We start from the raw sequence: 22781 nt of genomic DNA, 5'->3' as shown, positions 1-22781 counted from the left end.
GAGAGATTTTTCACATGTTTATATCAAGGACACCGCGGGATAAACAGCCTTCACTCAGACTGTCTCTTCTCCTGCTCAAGGCCCAGCCAGCGCAGGTTATAAAAATCCTTCCGTCTCAAGGAGAGATTACATTATGTCTTGTTTCAAACGCACAGAGTTGAAATTGCACTTTGTCTTGCTCTTGGGTCCTCCTTTTCTTCCTTTGTTTATCAATTTGTACAAGATGTACTTAAGTAGCCCCATCGTCTTTCCTTCTGACAGAGCAGATTTGTCAGGCTAAATTTTAGCTAAATTAGCAGTATTATAATTATACAGACTACCTATTATATATCCTGTACAATTATAATAATAATGATGAACTAAAGTGCTTTACATGAGGAAAAACATTTCAGCACTACATTTAAATAAAATCAGGCACAAGAAAATGTGCAGGAAAATAAATTTAATAAAACACACCACAGAAAATAAGATAAAAGAGAGTGGAATAAATAAAACAAGTAAGACTAACAGCAGAAATAAACAAAAAAAACCTTGCTTTAAATTGTCAGACAATGTTGAATAAGAAGATTTTTCCAAACTTTAAGTCCCCCGCTATTCAAAAATGTCTTTTTCTTCATGTTTCTACAGTTGAATGTTTGAGGTTCACTGTGCAGAATGATGTATGTGCAGAGTTTGACACTAAAAGACTGTTTTCACATTCATCATCTGCTGAGTGCAAAGTTTTGCCTGTGCTCACCTTAAATCTGAGTTTAAGCCGTGTACTTACGAGCATGATCGGCGACATCACAACTAGTTTGGAGCCAATCGCAGATCACAGATATCAATGAAAAGGCCTACCTCAAGGACATAGAGGACCTTTCCCACTGGTGTCAGGACAACAACCTTCTCCTGAACGTCAGCAAGACTAAGGAGCTGATAGTGGACTCTGGGAAGAAGCAGGGAAGGAACTATGCCCCCTTTAATATCAATGGGTCCTCAGTGGAGAGGCTTTAAGTACCTCGGTGTCTACATCACAGAGGGTCTGACCTGGGGGCTGCATACTGACTGTTTTGTTATTGTTGTATTTTTCCAAGCAAAGTATCTTTATATATCTTAAAACATGTCTGGAGGGGATCTTTAAAGCTGCCGAAGGGGAAATAAGCAAACAGTTCCACATCCAGCAGTTACGGAGCAACATTATCATTGATTTGGAGTCGTGTTTCCATCTACCTGGTGAATGTACATCCAGTATTCACTCTCTTTTAGCTCTGTTTTTGGTCTCCATCAACTCCTATCTCTTAAGCTGCTGAATGCTCCACTGTGTTCACCAGCTAGTTGCTAACTGTGTCTATGTGTCTTTTGGTGCTGAGCAAGTACTGTGCATTGGTTTTTAAGAGCTTTTTCTCTGACAGCAGCTGCTTGTGGCCAAGTTGGTGCCAGAAATTTAAACAATGAGCTGAAACTCATTATAATGCTCTGTAAATCCAAGGGGAGCTGCAGAGTCAGGAGGTAATTCTCTGTCACTACAAGCCAATTTGATACATTGTTATTATAAAAAAAAAAAATGTTGATCATAGCCGCTTTAAGGGGTTAATAATACTTGATCAATGAAATGTGGAGATGTTTTATTGCTGAAGGTTTGGCTGTACATGTGCTGTGTAAAAAATTGCTTTCTAGAAGACGTACCATCAAATGAAGTACACTGAGTCATCAGCTTTACAGATCCACTTTCTCAGTTTTCTGTGATAGGGAGCAGATTCTTTCTCTGGCCCAGTGCCTGCTGGTCCTGAGCCCAGTTTAAAATGGCTCAGTACGGGGAGGCCCTCTCGCAACCCTATCACATATCCTTAAGGATGTGAGTGCACAAACTGCCATATCCCAGCATTACATTTACAAGTTAAGTTCTACCCATTTAACTGGGGAAACTCTTTGCTCCATTCCCTCCCCTAACTCCCATCTGCCAGTGGTCTGTGCCGAAATATTTCGGAATATGCAAAAAAGTTATGAATAAACAGATATCGATTGTTCACACGCATGCTGTCTGTGATCTGCACTTCTGTAGCGAATTGCAATGACATCCAGACAGTCAGAGTCAGACAGCATCAGCCACGCTGCTGCTCAGTGTCTACTGCTGAAATTTAGAGCAAGGTCAGTACAGAGGAAGCGACTCACTCAGACAAGGAGCATGGGAAAGTGAGAGCGACATGCAGGAATTAAAGGGGGAAGGAAAGACAGAGTAAAGAGCCATTTAAAATAAGTTTCAAGTTGTCAGTGTATGATGTGTTTGTATATAAGTTTTATGAAAACTTTGCCAGAAATTTAAAATTCTCCTTTGAAAAGATAAATTGCAAGTGTATCCACTTAGGTCTACAACTAATACTTTGAAACCGAACTTTTTCAATATGCACAGATTGCTCAGGTAAATACACAAAATGCTTTCAATAAGTGAGTATTATTGCTTTTGCAGTGGTAAGCATTTCCTGAAGGTTGATCACACAAATGAAATTCTGAGGTTGCCGTGACCCAAGAAGACAGCTCTTTGGCACATTCAACCGAGCCGGCCTTGAAACACAAGTGTGGAGAAGAACACAAGGTTTTTACCAAACACCCACAGACACTCAAAGACAGGTCTCAGAAACATAAGAGGACAACTTTGTATGATTCAAGGCTTTGCATTAAATGGCTCCCCTGGAAAAGTCTTGTACTGCATTGTTTGTTGATTTGTTGGGCGCTCTTCTGGCGGTTGCTATAGTGACTGCCTCCATTTTCTCTCTGTGGCTGCTCACATAAAGGACTGTGTCCTTGTCTCCATAATAGTTACAAATTGAATACTGCACTTTCCAAGGACTCATGTCACCAACTTACATCAGAGTGAGAGTGTGTGTGTGTTTGTGTGTTAGAGAGGAAGAAAGAAGACAAGTTTGCTTTAGATGTGCTCGATAACTGCAAGGTAAAATGGACAGGTTTTTTTTTTTCACTTCGTTTTGATTTATTTTGTGGATCAAAAAATATAAAAGAGATAATAATGCTATTATAAAAACAGCTCAATGTTAAAATGAATGCAGAAAGACACAAGAGATGTGAATAAAAAACAAATAACAAAAAAAGCAGGAATATAAGAACACAAGGATTAAAAAAGGACCTCTGTGCAGCAACACGAGCGGTCCATAGTACCAGAGCAATTTAGATTAACGAACCATTAAGACCATACAGTCATTGTTACTGTATGGTCTTAATGTACTGTTATAGATCACATAAGGACTGCACTGTCAGTCCAACGCACCTCCATATTTCAGCTAGAAATATTGAATCATAGGTCCAAAGCAGAAATGAATGAATGAATGAATGAATGAATGAATGGTCATACCATTAGAAATCTCAGAATGTTTTCTTCACATAAGCTCTCAATGACAGTGTGAAAGGTTCACTCAAGACCTGTGAATACCTGACGATCTGGCAACCCTTAACTTCAAGCTGTGTTACGTTGTTGACTAGCTGCAGCCCAGCAGCAGAGTCAGTAATGAATGAACGGTGGTTAAACTGAAGTGGTGAGTATTTATTATTAAAAAGTTATAGACATAAAATAATTTAAAATGTCTTCACTGGACAAAACTAACAACATATTTGAATGTCAGGCATTAGGTGCTTGTTAGCTCTAACATGTTTAATTAAAGAACTTTATTAGTGTAGACAGAAATTGCTCCCAAAGCAAATTAAGACATCAGGTCCTTTTCAGAAGAACTGAAGTGTCAATAACAGCTGAGCTTATCTCATAAGAATGTTCTGTAATCAATCCAAACATTTATCTCCTTCGACATTATTAAGATACATATTTACTGTATATGACCTCATACTCTCCCCTTTTCAAAGAGTGGATGAGTAATTATTGTATATGAGTCATAATAACATAGATTATTTATAAGGTAAATTAGCTGCAGCTTGTCCAACTGATTTGTTTGTGAATATGTGGGCATCATTTTATTTTAAAACCCTGTCAGCAGCAGCCGAGCAGCACAGAGTCACACAGACGGGTGAGCTGCAGCCTCTCAAGTGAGCTCTGATGTCATAGTGAAACAATAATACCAGGAGAGCTTTTTGAGATTATTTAAAGATATCAATCAACAAACTGAAAGAAGCACAAAGTCTGGAAACCTCACAGCAGAGATTGGTTGGTTCAAACAGAGCAGCACATTACCTTCAGGTTTCTATACATTTGTTTTCATATCGCAGTTATTGTGAACATCTATCATATGTCAGTTTTAAATATTAATTTTAGTATGAGATTTACATCAAAAAAATAAAATATAAAATATCTCTAACAACAGAGAACAATTCTTGCCTGTTATATCAGCAAATATATATTCAGTAAAATAAACTTTGTTCAGAATCAGGCTCTTAATGTGTGTATGTGCAGGCATGTATGCATATGAAAGAGAAAAAAGACAAGTGGGCAAGTGCTGTCCCTGCCAAAGTTAAAACCAAATCCACACCCTTGGTTGTACAGACTGTAAGTGTCTGAGACAAATTTGGGATTTGGGATTATGTATAAGTGAAAAGGACAAACGGCTTGAGTTGATACATTTATTTTTCTTACCTGAAGGTCCACCTACTAGAGGTGGAAGCACTTCATGAAGCACTTCACTGATTCGTGCTGTTCTCCTCAGTTCAAAGAGTTGTCAGGAATGACAATGTAGTTTGATTGCATCGCAGTTCAAATGCACGTCAGTAGGTTCATCAGTATGCAAACACATCACTGATTCTGACTGTCTTCAATTCACTGGCAAGCTCAGTATGTTGCTGGTTCAAACTTTCATTCCAGCACAAAAATAGGCCTCTACAAACACTGTTTATAAGTTATCACATCATGATTGTTTCTGTGCCTTGACTGTCTTTTAATAATCTTTTAATCAGAAAGTAACATACTGTAAATCATGCTGAAACACTTAACACTCCACTAGTAAAAGCCACTGATTCAGTCAGTGATGAAGATGATTCTAGTAAGTCCAGTTTGAAGATTTGGTGTTAAAGATTTCTTCATACATGAACTGAACCACCACTGTACCATGTACTGTAACACTTGTAGCACTTACTAGCTGTTTGCAGAGCTTTCAACTGCATCTCACGTTCATCATGGAGACAACTCAGTTGAAGTATGGAATTTTGGTCACATGATAACAGGTAGTCATATATGGAGTGAGGCTGTAACCTCTGTCTCTGTTCAACGATGGTCTTGTCTTGGCATCAGATTTTTCAGATTTTACATTGGTCAGCTCAGCAGTGTTGTATGTTGATGGCGTGTAATAATCCTGTCAGGCAATGAAAAGAGCTCACTGATACATAGAACCTCTCTTTGGACAAACACAGCTTTGTTTCATTGTTTACTTCAGCTGTGGAACTATCACTAAATGCTGGTAAACAGCACACACACGCACACACACACACATTAACACACTCTTATGTTACTATGGTCCATAGTCTGTTTGTCTCTCCTCTTGTAACAATGTTGAAGGTCAGTGTAAACACAAGGTCACCCAGCTCAAAGCAAACAAAGCAGCAGATATGCTAGCTTTTAGGCCAGGAACAAATGATTTTGCTATTAAAGCCTTCTTACGGGTTTTGTTCTAATATGTTGTGATGAAAATATGTTGTATAGTGTCATGTTGCATGGTGTTGTTTTGTCTTATGGTGCTGCTTGTGAAAAGTAAAAAAAATCAATTTTGGTTACTTTCATGATTCATTTGTATTGAAAATTTCAGTGGGTTTAGTGTACATTCAGTCAATGTCAAACACTCATTCATTCAAGTTTGAAAATGTGACAAATTTAACAAAAAATACTTTTAAATAAAAAACTGTAAATCAATAGAAATTATAAATAAAAGATGAGCATTGTCATTGACTTGCTCCATGTTCAACAAAAACTTTTAGCACCCGAAACAAACCACTAAAAGCTCTTTAACAACACTTGCTTTTTGAGATCTTTTCACAAATGTGCTGAAAGCTGTTCTTACTAAGATAAAGAGGACGGGTGGTGTTAATCTCATTGCTACCAGTGAACTACTTGGTAAAAAAAAAAAAGAAGAAATCTCATGCACATTTCCAGGTTTATATCTATATTCTGGGGCTCTGCTTGCATAACTTTGCATGATTTACAGTTAAAAAAACTTCTTATTTATCTTATAGCTTACTGGCTCTTTATGCAGCCCTTCAGTTTAGCTTCTTTCTATAACATGTTGTTTCAGCTCCTGTCTCTTTGAGCCTTGAAAGGGAAGGGAAGATATTTTCAATCAAAAGAATAATTAAACACCAGCACCAAATATTTGTTTTTACCTTGCTGCAGCAATATAGACATGTTAGGTGATGTTGGGTATGGTCAAAAGAGAGGCAAAAGAGCTGAAATAAAGACTTTCTGCTTGGTATTAAGTTACAAACTAAAACTGAAATCCCAGAGATCACATGCAGAATAGTCCATCAAATTGTCAAAACCTGCCGAGCCCATATTTCATAATTCACATTGATGTGGAGTGGTTGTAAAGTCTGCTAAATTGATACATTTATTGTCAGGTGAAACTTGAACTTCACTTACGAATGGGGAGTTTCTCACATCTTAGATCAACCAATGGCGTGTGCTGTCCAGTTAGCTTATAGATGTAAGGTGTCATGAATGTCAAACACATTCATAGAGCTTAAGGGCAACAGAGTTACTACAATTTATGAACATGGAGGAGCCAGATCAGATGAACGAATGTATACCATCATTGACCACAAAACAAATGTCTTTGCTTGCTGCAATGGATGCTGCTTGTGATGACATAACAGCAGAAGTATGCAGAGGATGGCTGCAGCATACAAGATGATTCTTCCCATCGCAAGGGAGAGCATCGGGTGTGAGGTCGATGAGAATCAGTGGCTAAACAGACAGGAGACTGTGATTCCCAGCACTGTAACTTTATTTTGTTACTATAATGCTGCATATAGTAAGCCCGTGTTTTGTTTCAATTTTTAGTTATTTTTCTGTTTACTGTATTGTACTGTGTTATGTGACCACTGCAGGACAATAAAATGTCTTTTTCCTCTCATTATATGCAAATCTAAGTGCTCTAGTGCTTTACAAAGTGGAATGTGAAAGCTTGTACGCTTGAAATCAACATCTGAAGAGTATCCACTTTGATACACAATAGCAGTCAGCTAGCTACAGAATAATAACAGTCTGGTACAGCAGACATTTATTGTCAGTGAAAACATGTAGGACCAGACAGTAGAAATTAGGAGATGAGGAACACACTTCCAAAGTCCACTGTTATTCTGACTTCTTGGTTTTACACAATGTCAAAGGGACGTGTCATTTTGGTGGCAGTGACTTATTCATTGACACAAAGCTTAATGTTTAAACAAGAATTAAATGTTTGGGGTGAGTTACAGCCTTTTGCAGGTTAGCTATAGTGTTGAGGTAAGAGCTGTTGGCTATTCGTTGCCTGAAGGTGTTTTGTGAATACAGCTGCAAGGATTTCAACAATTTAGATCGGGTATAAGAGGCACTCCAGAGGAATGCCATGTAGGTGGCTCTGTCACTTTGTCATTTTGTAAGTTCAAACCACCTTGGATTGGTTGTTTGTGAGGAGTAGCATGTAAAGGCTGAGGCTGAACCTCTGCGACAAACACTTTGTGTTTCATGTGGCTGCTTCATACTAAGTCAGCCCACGTTTTGCCAGTTAAACACTTTTAATATAAACTAGCAGTAATAGAAAATATTTCATTAGCATTAGCAGCAACTTAAAGCTGGAGTGCAGGACTTTTGTCTCCCCCTCCTGGCAGTGGGATTAATTACAAAAATACTGTCGACATACTTACGTCATAGGCTCCTCCGTAGCTTACTCCATCGCTACTTTCATGGCTGTAAATAGTTGTTAAATTGTTTGGAGTGTCACATCAGAATTTGATCCATTTGGTCTGATAACATTTAGAAAAGTCTAGAAGAGCCGCACGATTAAATTATTCTATCCCTATTCAAGTTAGCAGAGTGCTAACAGTATGTATTCATCCAGCCAGCACGGGAATGTCAAACACAACATCAGATTTAAAACTCTGGTATACTGTGAAATACTGAGAGATTTATCTGGTGGTGATAGGCTTAATCAGCATTGTGTGAACTCATTTGGCAAGGGCTTGAATGTAACTGACGTTCATTTATCTGTAAAAGTTCCGCACTGCAGATTTAATAAACGGAGAGGTAATTAACAGTGTTAAGAGAGTGAACACTAACCAGTGAGGCTGATACCAATGAGATTAAAAACCAAGATGCATAATTACATACAGTACATGCATCGTTTCATGTGCATCCCTCATGCGTATGAAGGCAATTTGAATCCAGTGCAGGAATGGCGGACCCCACCACTAATGATGAAAACTACAATATAGAGAGGTAATTACAGGCTGTAAATACTGGCTATGGTTATCATAATGGGTATCAAAAACAGGGTTTGATTTCATGAAAATCATGAGGATGATATACTTAAAAGAATTTAAGGTAACGCTTAACTACCTGTACAAATGCAAATACAGATAAACATGCTACAACAAAGTGGCAGTAACATGAGGGAGTGAGGCATTGCAGAGGCGGGACACTGCAGTTGTAATGTCCTTGTTGTGGATAAATTGTGTGTAGAACATATGCCACAGGGACGTGAGCTAATTAGCCAAGGTTGAGTGGGACTCTGGGGGTTGGGGTTCGGTGGGTCTGTGTGTATGTGTGTGTGTGTGTGTTTGTGTATGTGTGTGGAGGGGGCTGTGGGTGGGGGTTAACATGTAGAGGTGGAGAGAGAAGAAGAGGGAGAAGAGGCTGCCAAGGTCAAACCCATGAGTGTGCATGTGCTACTGAATCCACGCAGCACAATAGTCCCCCAGTGCCACCGTGACAGGTTCACTTCATTCAGTCTCCCCATGACTTAAAACCATCTTCACTTTGGCAGTATATACACCTTCGTTTCTCACTTCACCCTGCCTGCATCACCCCAGTAAGTCAGAAAGGATTATTTCAACAGAGGCGCTGTGAAAACACATTTAGACAAAACAGCGATTAAAATGCAGATTGCCTCACCTGACTCCTATATGCATATCCCATTTACCTGCCTTCATCCCTCTTTTCCTCGCTTGCCCTTTCTTTCAATTTCTACTTGTCCTTGTTGATCTATTCATCTTATCTAAATATATGTGACACCTTGAAATAACGTTCCTTTTTCACATGTATAGCCATTACCGAAAACACACGTAATACATGCATGCATCCATGTGTGTGTGTGTGTGTGTGTGCATGATGTGTTGAAAGGCTACTGAGTGAAATATGAAATAGAGCAGAGCAATAATTTATGTCCCTCCTATCTCGTTCTTTATTGGTCTCACAGTGACTACTGTATGAATATTTTGCCTTACAGCATATCGAGGACAGGGTCATGTTTGCATAAGGAGGTAAATTATGACACTAATAACAATGTCGGCGTGCCAGGAAGAGATGTGGGAGGAGGTGAGGGCGAGGGGCAGAGTGGAAAATAGGGAGGAACTCACATGTGGTAGGATGTGTGTTGAATGACCAAGGTGAGGGAAAAGACATTGGTGGATGAAACACACATTTAGAATAAAAATAAAGGAAATATGGGACTGGTTTCCCTTTTTTTTTGAGTGATAAAATGCAGCAAGATTAATGACTTGTTTTCATTTCCATCTCTAAAAATTCTCATTAAAAAGTTAAGTATTCTTCATTTGAGACTTAAGCACCTTTGGGCAACAATGAACCCATTTTCAGACTTCTGTAAGAGATTTACCGGCAACCTGAAAGTATCAACTGTATTCTTTTTGAAGTACAGTGAAATCTCTCTATAATCACTTTCAGACAATTATTTTGTGTAAGACAAGACTTCTACTTGACTACATGCCAGAGAAGGATAATGTTTGCTTCATTTCATCTATCTGATGATTCTAGTTACTAGTTACTTTGGAGATGAAGCTTTTACATACAAATATACAAGTTCATAAACATGATGCACTGCTATAGATTCAGTCACATAAAGAGTGAACATAAAGTAGGTAAAATTTGCTCCTCCTCCAGCTTAAAATGCTGATTACTTGATGAGTACTTTTGATATGTTTTGGTGCTGTTTCTGTAATACAAGGCTTTTTATTTGTGCAATTGCAACTTTTACTTAAATAGGTGCTTTTCCATCACTACATTCTTAAAATCAAGGTACACCTTGATTTTTTGATAAGTGAAGAAAAAGGAAAAAAGTATCTATTCCACTATGTATGGATGAGGGGGTTTAAGGGTAATTTAAACGATACTCTACGTTTTTGTAGAAGATGTGAATCTTTAAAAATGGGTTGTAAATGCATACTTTCATTCATGTAAAAGGCTAAATAATTTCCTGAAACAGCTGGGCACTGTAGTTTTTTTAGCAAACTTTGCTCCTACAGGACTATAAAGGGTTTGTTGGGGACTATTTTTAGCTGCTCATTTGGTGCACAAGTGAACATTTATGGCAGCAGTACGGTTAATGGCACAGAGGAACAGTAGCTTTGGCTATGCAGACAATACTTTTTGTTAGTAGGATCAGTTCCTTATTGTTTTCATGAAAAATATAGAATAAAAACACACTTTATTTCAACTTTTTTTCTACGGTTAAACTTCACATCAAACCCAAATTGCAATACAAACTTAATTAATTGGAAGACATCTATTATAATTGCAAAGGTATAACTGCACTGGCCAATCATTTGTCAAATGTGTCCATGTTTGATGATTGAATGAATCTCTGTATATTAAGTCAGTGATATTTTGTAGATTACCTTTTTTTCTGATCATATTGTAGATGCTAGATGCAGATGTTTGCTCCCATAATCACAGACTGAAGCGGACACTCAGCCCATCATTGGTTGCATCACTAAATAATCTCATCTTATGCCACCATAGCTACACCTACAGTACATATTTGTTTTCCACAAGCAGCAGCCTTTTGTTCAGCCAGTGCCTCGTTCAGCTGATTCAGAAGTAACCTTGCCAGCCTGCCATCATAATTGGCTACAGATCCATGAGCAGGGGGTGTATCCAAACTTCCTAGCCTCGCTGTTCAGCCTCTGCTGCTATTTCCATGTGCATACGATTTATTTTCAGATGTTCTACCTTGAATATCTTTGCAGTCAGCTTCACATACAAAACAGACTATGGTGGACTGATGGACTACGATAACATGTCAATTGTAGGTTAACTGTGAGATGCCTACATCTGTGTATATTGACCCTTCTTGATCCAATATGTTGTTTGTCTAAAAACATTACAGGCTCTTAACCTGTGGTAACTGATTGAGGTTTTGAAGCATGTCAAATTTCACTCACATTACACTAATCTCATCCTAGATTCTTTTATAGCAAGAAGTTATTTCCAATTACACTTCTCCCTTTCTACACTTTCAAGTTCATCCATTGGCCTTGCTTATCAGGATAAATTGCTTCAGCACATCATTCTGCACTCCTCTTCACACTTTATTTGTATCAGTATGATTTTCATCTCTTTTCAGTGTCACTTTCTATACATGTTTTCTTTTGCCAAGGCCAAGGCCTCCGCTAAATGCCAGTTGAGTTCGTTGAACTTCCTGTTTATTGGAGACCTTGACAAGTACCATATGTGTTGTATGTTTCTTTATGCGCTATGAATCTGTAAACCTGCACTATACTTTAAAGCCAGATTAATTACAGTTTATTTTCATCAATCAGCCACGTATTCAACAGCCCAATTATTGCCCTGATGAAACAGTAGCAGAATAATTACTCTAAAGGAACTAATGAATTGAAACCTTTAAAAGTGTCCCCCAGCAGTGAGTGAGTACTTAAAATGGTGGTTCCTTTGCCTTTACATCTCTTAAGTAACCCTTGGTGTAAAACAATCAAACATTAACTTAAAATAATAACTGTGAATTTCAGACACTAACCCCTTTTGGCTCAATTTGTGCTCCTCTCCATACAGCATTACAATATTAGACAGCATTGGGAACTTGTGAAGGAGTCATTTCTAACTTCTCTTGCTTTATAGTGCACCAACAGAATATTTTCTTTTGACAGTAAAGGCTGAACATCACTTTATTATTATTATTACTGAGGCTTCAGCAGTCTAAGTCATATCAAGTGGATATCTGCCACATTTATGGTCTTTTTAGCATCAAATTGCCTCTTTGTGTTTCCTCAGACAGTGTTTCCCTGTTGAGCTGCGGTGGAAGTATAATAACAAAAAGAGGGACTTTGGCACTAAAAAGACTGTAACATTTAAATATATCTACCTGATTTGACTCATTTGGACAGCTGAAGCTTCATATTAGCTTCAGATAAACTTTAAAATACAATTTGCACAGAGGGAGGACTGTGGATTTTGGCCCCCGTCACTTACATTGTAAATGCATTATGAAGGGATCTTCTAATCGTCAGTATGAGCAGGAGGAATGATTATGGAAAGAAAACCCTATTTCAATGTTTGTTTGGGCACCTGACTATTGTTTTGTAATAATAATAATAATTTTATTTGTATAGCACTTTTCAAGCTAGGAGCACAAAGTGCTTTCCATTGCTGAGAGACAGCATAAAAAAACAATCATAAATACAAAAAGAAAAACACAAGAACAGCAAAATACAAGCACACAATTAAAAGACAATGTATAAAATGTACAAATAAATCATCCAAAAGGTAAAACAAGTGAATCTATTAAAATAAACTTAAAATCTGGCAGTTGCAAAACAGAGCTGTATGTAAACAAATAAGACTAGTTGTCAGATGGGAAGGCGAGTCTATAAAAATGTGCCTTAGGACAGGATTTAACAACTGAAACAGTGAAACAGCAGACTGAATATTAACTGGAAGACTGTTCCAAAGCTGAGGTGCCAGTACAGCAAAAGCTTGATCACCCTTTGACCTTAACCTGGACTCTGGAACAGCTAGAAGGCCTAACCACATCAGATCTAAGAAGCAGTTTTTTTTTTTTTTGGACAGTAAGGAGTTAAGAGTTCACTGATGTACTCTGGCGCCTGGCCATGTAAAGCCTTGTAAGTCATGAGTAAGATTTGAAGTAAGATGAGTAAGAGATTGGTAACCAGTGCAAAGAGGCTAACACTTGGGTGATGTGAGAAGGTCTTTGTCAGAAGTTTGGCTGCAGAGTTCTGCACAGTCTGAAGCTGAGCTACAGCTCAGGCACTGAGGCAGGTTAACAAGGTGTTACAGTAGTCCAGCCGTGAAGATATAAAAGCATGAATAATGTGCTCTGTATTGCTATAAGATAACATTGCTCTGATCTTGGAAATATTCCCGAATTGGTAGAAACATGATTGTACTGATTTTTTTTGTGTGTTGTCCAAAGCTTAGCTCACTGTCAAAAATAGCAGTCTTTCAAGTTCTTAGCAGTGCTCTTAATATTTGGCCAAACTCATTCATTGAGCTCTTGTGACAAATATGTTTGCAGCAATATGATTTGTAAAAGGGTACAAAGTGAGATAAAAAAAAAAAGAGACATAACAAGGGATAAAAGAACAAGTGTGTCACAAACTCCAGAACAGAGGGTCAGACTGTATGTGTGTGTTGGAGGTGTGAGGTGAGCCTGATGTCACCATGAGAACCAAGTATTGCCTGGAAAAATACAACTTATTCCAGCACATTTAAAGTTATGGAAAAGCTTTAGATTACAGCTCACATAGCCTTGCGAAAATGTCACATGTTTGCATCACCCACTGTGCAGAATCATCTGGCTAACAAGGTAAAATGTCAGTGATCCACACATGAATAGTGTTAAAACCACTAAAATACAGTGCAAGGTATCAAGTTAAAGAAGAATAAACATGTGGGTGGATAAAAATCTGTTTTTCCAGCCAGTTACCATCCACATTCGCATGGGCACTGTGTGCTGTGATATATAGTCATGCATTATCACATTATGTTCCCCCAGCCCTTTGAGAGCCAGATCCTGCTGCCCTGTTGTCTCTCAAGGTCTCTCTCTGTCTGCTCTAGCTTAGCCAAGGTCACCCACGCCGCTGCAGGCTCCCTGCAACCTTGAGCGGCTAACTGACCGGGAAATGTGTGTTCTCCCGTTCCACCACCTACATGTCCCCATGTCAATCAGCCAGATACATAGCAGGGCTGTCATTAAATGTTCCAGCATGCTGCAAGTTGGACATTAGGTCACTCCAGTAGATACAATCTGAAAGAACCACAGCCTCTCAAGGCCATTTAAAAAAAATTAGGAGGGAGAGCTCAGCTTCTGAATAAATGTTAATTGAATTAAGTGCCTTGACTACCTAGCTGTAGTCTGAAATGCTTCCACCTGTCTGTGCCTGTGTGTGTGTGTGTGTGTGTGTGTGTTTCAAACAGCCTTGAAATTGTGATGGATGTTTTGAAGTTATTTAGTCACATGGGAGAGGAAAAATATATGTAAACAGTATATGACTGTTCCAATTAACAAGGCAACATACTAAAAGCTTTTTAAATAAAGGCAAACCACCGAGTGCTACAGAGCATTAAAGCCACAATGGTGAGAGTGTATCTAGGACCTTGGATTTGATATGAAATCATGTGGCCTTGCCTCTGCCGCCCTCCATGTTAAAAGCTCTTTGTGACAAGGAAATTACTTTATGAACCTCTGAAAGACTTCAACCTTCCTGTTAGTTTCATTGCAGGAACATGAGAGAGGTGTGTTTCTTTGCCTTTCGTTTATCAGTCTCTTTCCCTGCTCTTGTTTTATGGCTGTTCCTCCATTCTTTGACCTCAGTCTTTCTTTTTCTTTAGGAGAAAACCTACTACTAATTACAGTAAATAAATAAGAAGTCTTTGCTCTCTTATTTATACTCTGTTTGCATCCAAATAAGTAAGACATGGTGAGTGATTTGTCAATCTACTGACAAGAAAAGGTATATAATTTGCATAATTTGTGTAATTTGGTGAAGATGAGGGGCTGTGAATAAATATTCACACCCTGTGTGCATACGTGAGACTGCAGGTTGCAGTTTTGCCTTCAGCCCTTTAAACAATTCTTAACTTTTGCTGGAAAAAGAGGTCTGTTTTTCTTTTTTTTTTTCCAAGGTCTGAGGAAATAAGTTTGTTTGATTATGCTCACACTGCTGTGCCTGGCATTGAGTGAATCACATTTATATGTGAGCATATTTTTTTGTTTTTTTTGTCTGTAACGTCTCGGCTCCTTTAACATGTACCTGGAATGTTCAATCCGGATAGAGGCAGAAATATCAAACATGTGTCTCTACAGCCTTGAGACTTCACAGGGCTCCGACTGCGGTGCTCAGCCCGGTAAACACACAGTTTCCTCCTGTTGCTCTCTGTTTGGACAGGAAACAAGGAAGCTGATCAAACACCGGCTCAGAAGGCCATGGCTGCACTGAGCTGGAATGGAGTCGCAGGTCTTTTCAAGGCACTTTAAATAGGGGGAAACGTCGAAAATAACATGTCACTTTTAGTGAGCAAATCCACTGGTTTGGAGCTCTGCTGGGTGTACAATATTTTCCCAAAATAAATCATGCAGCATAGATGTGATCCTCATCACAAGCATGTATTTTGTTTATGCAGTAGAGGAACCAGTATCACAAACGCAGTTTAACATTTGGTGCTCAGTGCCTGCGTGCTTCAGATTTACAACCCAGGCTTGATGACATCATAGATTAGGAGTGGCGGGGCGTAGATGATAGGAAGCATTAGCTGGATGGATAAAAGCTGGCTGAGACAGTGAGAAAATAGAAGAGTGGATAGTCTGTTTCAAAGTCATTGGGGTTAATAAATCAGGTGATAATGCTTCCCCCTTGTGACTGTTTATTAAACTGCAGGAATTTATTAATGATCATTTGAAAGGGGGCATGAGAATAAACAAAAATGACCAAGACATTTATGGAATTAAATCTTTGGACAGAAAAATATATTCATAAGCCACTGATTTAAGAGTGGCACCTAATACTATGTGTGCAGAATTTCGATTTCTTCAAACAAGCCTGCCAATTTTCAGATAATATATTATTTCAAATGAATTGCATTCAGTAAATGACAGGGACACCATTTAAATTATGTTCTCCATTACTTTACTGCAGAGAGACATTTAAAACAGATGAAGAAAAGAGTGTTGATCTTTACTCAAAGACATGGTGAGAAATGGAAAAAGCAAGGACATGATGTTATTGATGAATGATATTTGGAAAAAAAAATGCAAAGTCGAGTTTCAATTTTCAGTTCCTGTCTTTATTGTCCTTTACAAAATAACAACAACAGCTCAACACACACACAACACATACACATGAGCCCATTGCACGGTGCACATCAAAAGTACAATACATAAATAGAGCCCATTCTCCTGGTAATTAACTAGTCTCATACAGAACTTGCTTTCAACATCCACTCAACACGGGGGGTTACTCCTCTTTATTCTCAGTGAGCTGCTCCCTGGATGCCTCATTTGAAATCTGCAGACAAGGAGTGCTGATCTCACTTGACTGCATGTCACCAGCCACCCGTAGCAGGCAGCTCAGGACCATATCTTTGGCCAGGCCAGCCTCCAGATTCCCTTCCCGGCTCAGCTGCAAAGTGATCTGGTCCAGGCTAGTCAGGACCAGCTCTGAGCCCAGTAAAGGGCAAATAGGGCCTGCTTCAGAATCCGAACCAGGCGCCCCTTCCCTGGCCATGTTCTCCATCATGTATTGCTGGTATAGGTCCAAGAGCTTCTGCTCCAGATAGTGATTCAGAAGGGAGTTGGAGAACGGTCCTTCGCGCCCCTGGAGCAGAAAGCTCCGATCACGACCACTTCCCAGCCTCCAACGATTCAAATCCCCCCTCAGCGGATGCAGAGGCCTGTCCTGTGATGCCTGTCCTGGGAGAGAATCCTCCACAGCTGGGGGCACATCACAGGACTGGAGGAAAGGGCCAACAGCCTGGGCATCAGTACAGACCCGCAGCTCGCCATTGTTGGCTAAGAGAGGCAGCACCTGGTCGCCTCCAATATGAAGGTCGCTATAGTTTTGGCAGATGCTCTGACAGAAGGAGGGAACCAAAAATGGGGCATCACCACCTGAGGGAGTCTGGGCCGGGATCTCTATCCCTGGAGAGATTTGTCTGCCTGGCCAGGCTCTCTGGAGATCCAAGGACTGCAACGGAGAAATGTATAACTCCACTGAAGCACCCCTGCTGTCTGTACTGTCTGCCTGCTCTGGGGAGTTGTGGTGAACGAGTAAAGTGCTTCTGCTGGGGCCTGGCAGAAGGGTAGCAGCTGCTCTCTGCAGCCTGTAAGCCCTCTGAGGAGCCTTCTCAGGAGGGAGGGGATCCAACTCCTCCAATTCACCGTAGGCCATACTCAGCAGTCTACCTTCACAAAGCATGGCTGCAACAAAGAGCACACACTGAGCATGAGCACAGGTTATCCCAGAAGCTGTGAGCATGAATCTGTCATTAAAATAAATCCTATTAACCTTTCTTCTGAAAACAAACACATTCCTACCTTGTAGCACAGTCTCCCAGTCAGCTGACAACTTGTTTTCAGATGACAAATGTCCAAGTACAATCTTTACCACAACAGAAGAAGGCACGTCTTAAACTCACTGCATGTTCAACAATACAGACTACCAAATGTTTAGTCATGTGCAAAGAGTGAGCACATGTTTGAGAGGGTTGTTTTATACCACTTCAAGAGGAAGTGGAAATGCCCCTGTTTTTCTCATCTTTTTCCACCCAGTTCTGCAAACTTAAAACTGCAGCTGGGCTAATCATAAATATATTTAAACACATCATTCGTCTCAGAAAAATATTTGCACAGGACTTCATTGACAGGCATATCTTAGTTAAGAAAATTATATCTATTTAACTCTCTTAAGACAATACATTGGTAGTTTTTATGCTTGCCAAATGAAGTTAGAGGTGAAATATTATTAGAAAAAACACACAAGCTGTAAAAAGGAACCACTGACGTTTTATTTCTGTGTAAGTGAAGCAGGTGTGTGAGATTCAGAGTCTCGTTTTCGTTTTTCTGTCTCCTGTGGAGCTTATAGCTGCAATAATACTATCTGTGTCTGTGTAAAGCAGAAGTGTGACTTCAGTATGCAACCACAGCTCCTCATTTCCTCCTTGAAACAGCGCCTTCATATTCCTCAGGTATGTTCAAGTAAGTGTGGGAGAAACTCATGTCCTTCATAAGTGAGGTCTAATTCTAGTGAAAGTTATGGAAACTTATGGCTGGGATTTTTCCCGAATTGAAAGCACCTTGTGTGTACAGCTTAAGTCTCGCTTCAATTAAGACTCTTTTATTCAGACTTCCTCCGGTTGTGACAGGAAAGCCCAACAACAGAGGTAATTGAAACACGAGACCATATGTTTTATTAATGATTGAGCGAGTAAACCGAGACAGATATTACACACACATAAGTCATGTAACTTCTCGAATTTGTTGCAATATACTGGTCGTTCATACAACTGAATTGGTCATTTTAATCTTTTCATAGCCCATAAACTCCAAAATTGGAACAGATAAGCCTCATCCGCAGTTTAATCTACCACATCTTTTTTTTTAAAACATTTTTTTGTCTTGTCTAACACACGTTTTATAAACAGGTGGATTCACTGCTAAAACTTTTAAAACAGGTCAACACTTTGCTGGATAGTTGTTGATATTTTGTCCGCTGCCTCAAGTCTGGTAAGAGTCAGGATATCTGACACAGGACTGCTGCTCAATAGTAATGATGGCACAAAGTGTAGAGTTACCGACCCGTTGCTACAGCGATGTTGCTGAGCAACATCCGCTAACATTAAAGACACGTTGAGATCAGGTTAGACAGCTGTCTCAGATCTGCTTTTGCTTACGTGTCACTGTCAGAACCACCGTTTGGCGATTTCAGCACCATGGACAGAGACTGGTCAGCGTGAACAGCTCCAATCAGGTTTAAAGGCTTGCTTGTTTGTTTGTTTGTTTGTTTGTTTGTTTGTTTGCTTTGTGAGGTATTAGGTTGGCTTGACGAGAAATATGGATAGATACTCCAGTGACACAGAGGAATCTCAGGATAAGTCTGTAACGTTGAAACGCTCCGTTTAGAGGAATGTTCAGGAAGATAAATAATGTGTTCCGTCCCAACCATCCCGGACAGAGGGGGCGGGATGGTGGTGGGTTTAGGTCCGAGCAGGACTACCACAGCGCCTGCACCGTCAGGCTGGTCCGCAGCACCTCCATGCTGGTAGTGGGTGAGAAAACTCAGGCAGCCGTGGGCTCGACCTTAAAACGGAGCAAAAGCACAGTGAGCATCGAGTCGACCTTGTACTATTATCAGAGACAAGAGGATAGGATATGGCTTTACTCTCAGAATCAGAACTGCCTGGAGTACCTGGAAGCACTTGTGGCTTTGAGGCGGCAATACACAAAGAGTGTCAGTGACTTAAAAAGTAACGACACAAAGGCCACAGTGTCCTCCAAGAAGAAGCCTGCGCCTCCTCCACCAAAGAAAGAACCGGTAAGCTTAAATCACCTCTTCAAGAACACACGACAGGCAATATCAAAGACGAATGTTCTCCCATTTCTTCACAGATATCAAGAGCCAGACCCTCCGCCCCTCCGGCCCCCAATGAGCAAGACACTTTGCAGTTCTTTGATGAGGTCATCGCGAGCTGCGACAGCGAACCTCAGCGCAAACCCTACGTGGATGATGGACACGCTGACGTGGACTTCATAGGTGACTTTGAAATCCTTCTGCTTAATGGTGAACCTGGAATTTAGTGCTTATTCATTGGTAGCCGATACAGGCAATCAAATAGATGTTATACTAACAGTTATTCTCAATCCCCTGGGGTCAATAATGGTCCAAATAATATACTTAATGATCTCCTCCTCCAGACATGTAAGGCATATAAAAACACTCTGCTTGGAACAATAATGTGTGTCTGATATGGACCACGATTGGTTCCAAACTAGTTGTGATGTCACAAATCATGCTCATAGGCCTGTCCCTTAAAATCTGATTTTCAATGAGCTCAGAGAAACTTTCCACTTTAAACAGGTGAATGTGAAAACAGCCTTTAGGTATCAAACTCTGCACAGTGAAGCTCAAACATCCAACTGTAGGAACAAGAAGAAAAACATGTTTTTGAGTGGAAGGGGACTTTAAGTAATGCTTAACTAATGTTTGAGTCATGATGATTTTCATGTATTAATTCATGCAGGATGTATCATGAATTCCTTTTGATCACCATTGACAAATAATCAAGTAATGATGACTTCATGTTATAAGTTTAAACTTCGTAATTTAACGAGTGTTAATTCACAGTTACTTTAATTGACAGTTAAAGCATGATACAACCTGAACGCGCATTCATGTTGTTCGCTTGTAAACGTGACATAAAGCGTCATGCAGCAATATGCCCATGTTTGCATCTGACCACCAGTTTGATAATAAAAAAGCAGCTTCATAGACGCTGATCAAATGCATGGCTATAAAATATCCTACATTATAACTGGAACTGAGCTAATTTGGTGACATATCATATATTAGCCTAATGTATGAAGTAATTAACATTCATTAATTGACAATCTATATCAAGTGTTAAGTAATCACATCAAGTCATAGTGACTTGATCATTTAATGGTGAGCAGCAGGAATTCATGATACATCCTGCATTAATTTATGCATGAAATCATTGACTCAAGCATTAGTTAAGCATATGTAATGCTTAATGAGATGTACTTTTATTATAAAGTGTTACCAAATCTACTCAAGTACTCTAAGATTTTATGTAAAAACCATATGATTTTATAAACATGATGCACTGATTTATATTTTTTAAAAGGCAACACTATCCAGTGTTCAATATATATCTGCATAAGTAATAATCCAAAGATATATAAAAACATTACTATGACGGGAGCTGTTCATCCGCTCTTATGAGTAGTTTTATTTTTTATAACTTTACTTTTGACACTCAATATATTTTGCAGAGAATACTACTGCACTTCTACTTCAGTAACATTTTAAATGTAGGACAGTATTTGCTGTACTGCTACTCTCATTTAAATAAAAGGTCTTCTGAGATGGTTGAGATCAGAGGTGCAAAGTAACTAAGTACATCCACTCAAATATTGTACTTAAAGTCCCAATATAATCATGATTACTTAATCTGACTGATTAAATGTCTTCTCTGGACACAGTTGGTGTATAACAACTGAGCTTGACATCTCTATCACTTTCCATTCAAATTTCATTACACTTTTATCAGTTACTATTACACTGAGCTTGATGACATCATGTAGGTGGCCACCATTTAAACATTTGTTAAAGTTTATACGAGCACTTCACTACATTTCAGAGGGAAATGTTCAGTTTACAGCTGCACTAGTTATCTTCTATATTGTAGTTTTTATATGTCAAACATATACATTCAGATAACATGATACTTTTCTGTATATTAGAGTTTAAATATGTAGAAGTACTAGTATTAGTAGTTTGTTGTAGCAATACTTTGACCGCTTACATGTTAATGAATCGGTCATTTTTAACACACTAAAGGTTATTCTTCATTAATTTTTACTTGTGGTACATAAGTTGATTTAGCTAATACTTCCATATCTTTAATATCTATTATTGAGTATTATAAAATTGATCTATTATTTCTTTTACATGAACAAAAAAGAGCAGACAATTTGACTTGCCTTTGCAAGAAAAGCACAGGTGTAGCCAATAATATTAAAGATGGCCCAGTTTGACCCAGTAAAGTCAGCATGCATTGTATCATGCTCATAGATCTGGCACATCTCAATTGAGTGCAGACATTGTTAACGAACATTGTTAAATAAATTACACCTGAGCTTTTCCAACAATGTCAAAATCTGTGCCAAGAAAAATGTCTTATTTTCTCCACTCTGGATGTCATAACAGATGCAGGCAGGTAATAGTTGAGTGTGGTTAAGGTTTGGGTAAACTGTACATCATTTATACCAATTTATACAGAGCCCCTGGTCTTTGGGACCACTTTATGTGTCAAACCAGGAGAGGAAGCTGTTGGTTTTCAGCTTCAGCTCAGGTTGTTGCTCTCTGCTTCTCTCTCCCACAGTGGCCTCCAGCTCTGCAGAACACGACCTCCACTCTAACTGGGTTTTGCGGGTTCCTCGGGTCGCAGATGACTCCAAACAGAAAGAAGTCCCTGTCTGTGCCAATGAAAGCATCCTGAACAAGAAAAACCCGAGTGGGTCCACAAGCAGCAGACTGCGGCTGCAGAGGAACCCGATCCATCTGCCCAAAGTGGTGGAGAGCGCATTCCAGACTCTGCGCTTCAAGCCCAAATTAAAAAAGCAGTGAAGCTTGATGGACATTTGAAACCACCAGCACTGCCAGGCTGCTGACGCAGAGCTCAACCTACTTGCTTGGACAGACACCATGCTCTTCTGTGTGGACAGTTCATACATACAAAAACTTTAAGTGTAATTTTAATAAAGTTTTTTTTTTTTTTTTAAAAAAACTGTCCAGAGACATAAACTTCATTAATCTTGATCACATACAGACCTTTTTCACAGCAGACATTTTGACTTGCTATAGTAGCACAAATATTACTAATTAACATTAACGATGGCTCTGCTTTATTCAAGTGTGCCTGTTGAGTCATGACAGTGAGTCAGCATGCACAACACAAGGACCTTGAGACTAAAGCGCCTAAAAGGAATTCAGCCATCATTAAATTTATGACACAAGACAAAATGTTTGCTGTGGAAAAAGCCTATCCAGTGTCATTAGTTTCAGATTTTCTGAAAAGTGGTAGAAAAATATCA

General features: G+C 39.2%; 2 protein-coding genes across 2 annotated transcripts; one reads left to right on the top strand and one right to left on the bottom strand.

Annotated features, from left to right (window-relative positions):
- Nucleotides 1–16220: 16220 nt before the first annotated feature.
- On the bottom strand, nt 16221–18604 carry LOC137192905 (TLR adapter interacting with SLC15A4 on the lysosome). Its single transcript, XM_067603953.1, has 2 exons — nt 17484–18604; nt 16221–17366 (listed from the first exon to the last, which is right to left on the bottom strand). Exon 2 carries the CDS (start codon nt 17362–17364, stop codon nt 16405–16407), a length of 960 nt encoding a protein of 319 aa, XP_067460054.1. The 5' UTR covers nt 17365–17366; nt 17484–18604; the 3' UTR covers nt 16221–16404.
- A 467-nt stretch (nt 18605–19071) lies between these two features.
- On the top strand, nt 19072–22464 carry LOC137192907 (uncharacterized protein C13orf42). The gene is made up of 3 exons (XM_067603957.1): nt 19072–19479; nt 19554–19698; nt 22070–22464. The coding sequence occupies exons 1-3, from the start codon at nt 19072–19074 to the stop codon at nt 22312–22314; spliced, it is 798 nt and encodes a 265-aa protein (XP_067460058.1). The 3' UTR covers nt 22315–22464.
- The last annotated feature ends 317 nt before the right edge of the window (nt 22465–22781 follow it).

This window comes from Thunnus thynnus, chromosome 11, assembly GCF_963924715.1.
Source record: "Thunnus thynnus chromosome 11, fThuThy2.1, whole genome shotgun sequence".
Lineage (NCBI taxonomy): Eukaryota > Metazoa > Chordata > Actinopteri > Scombriformes > Scombridae > Thunnus > Thunnus thynnus.
The sequence above is the reverse complement of the archived record's forward strand: the minus strand, read 5'-3'. Positions and strand labels throughout refer to the sequence as shown.

Excerpts from the sequence above, each read along its gene's own strand:
- LOC137192905 (XM_067603953.1), bottom strand. The coding sequence starts at position 17,364 with ATGCTTTGTGAAGGTAGACTGCTGAGTATGGCCTACGGTGAATTGGAG.
- LOC137192907 (XM_067603957.1), top strand. The coding sequence starts at position 19,072 with ATGTTCAGGAAGATAAATAATGTGTTCCGTCCCAACCATCCCGGACAG. Across the intron at positions 19,480-19,553 it reads CTCCACCAAAGAAAGAACCG|ATATCAAGAGCCAGACCCTC; the intron begins GTAAGCTTAAAT and ends ATTTCTTCACAG. Across the intron at positions 19,699-22,069 it reads CGCTGACGTGGACTTCATAG|TGGCCTCCAGCTCTGCAGAA; the intron begins GTGACTTTGAAA and ends TCTCTCCCACAG.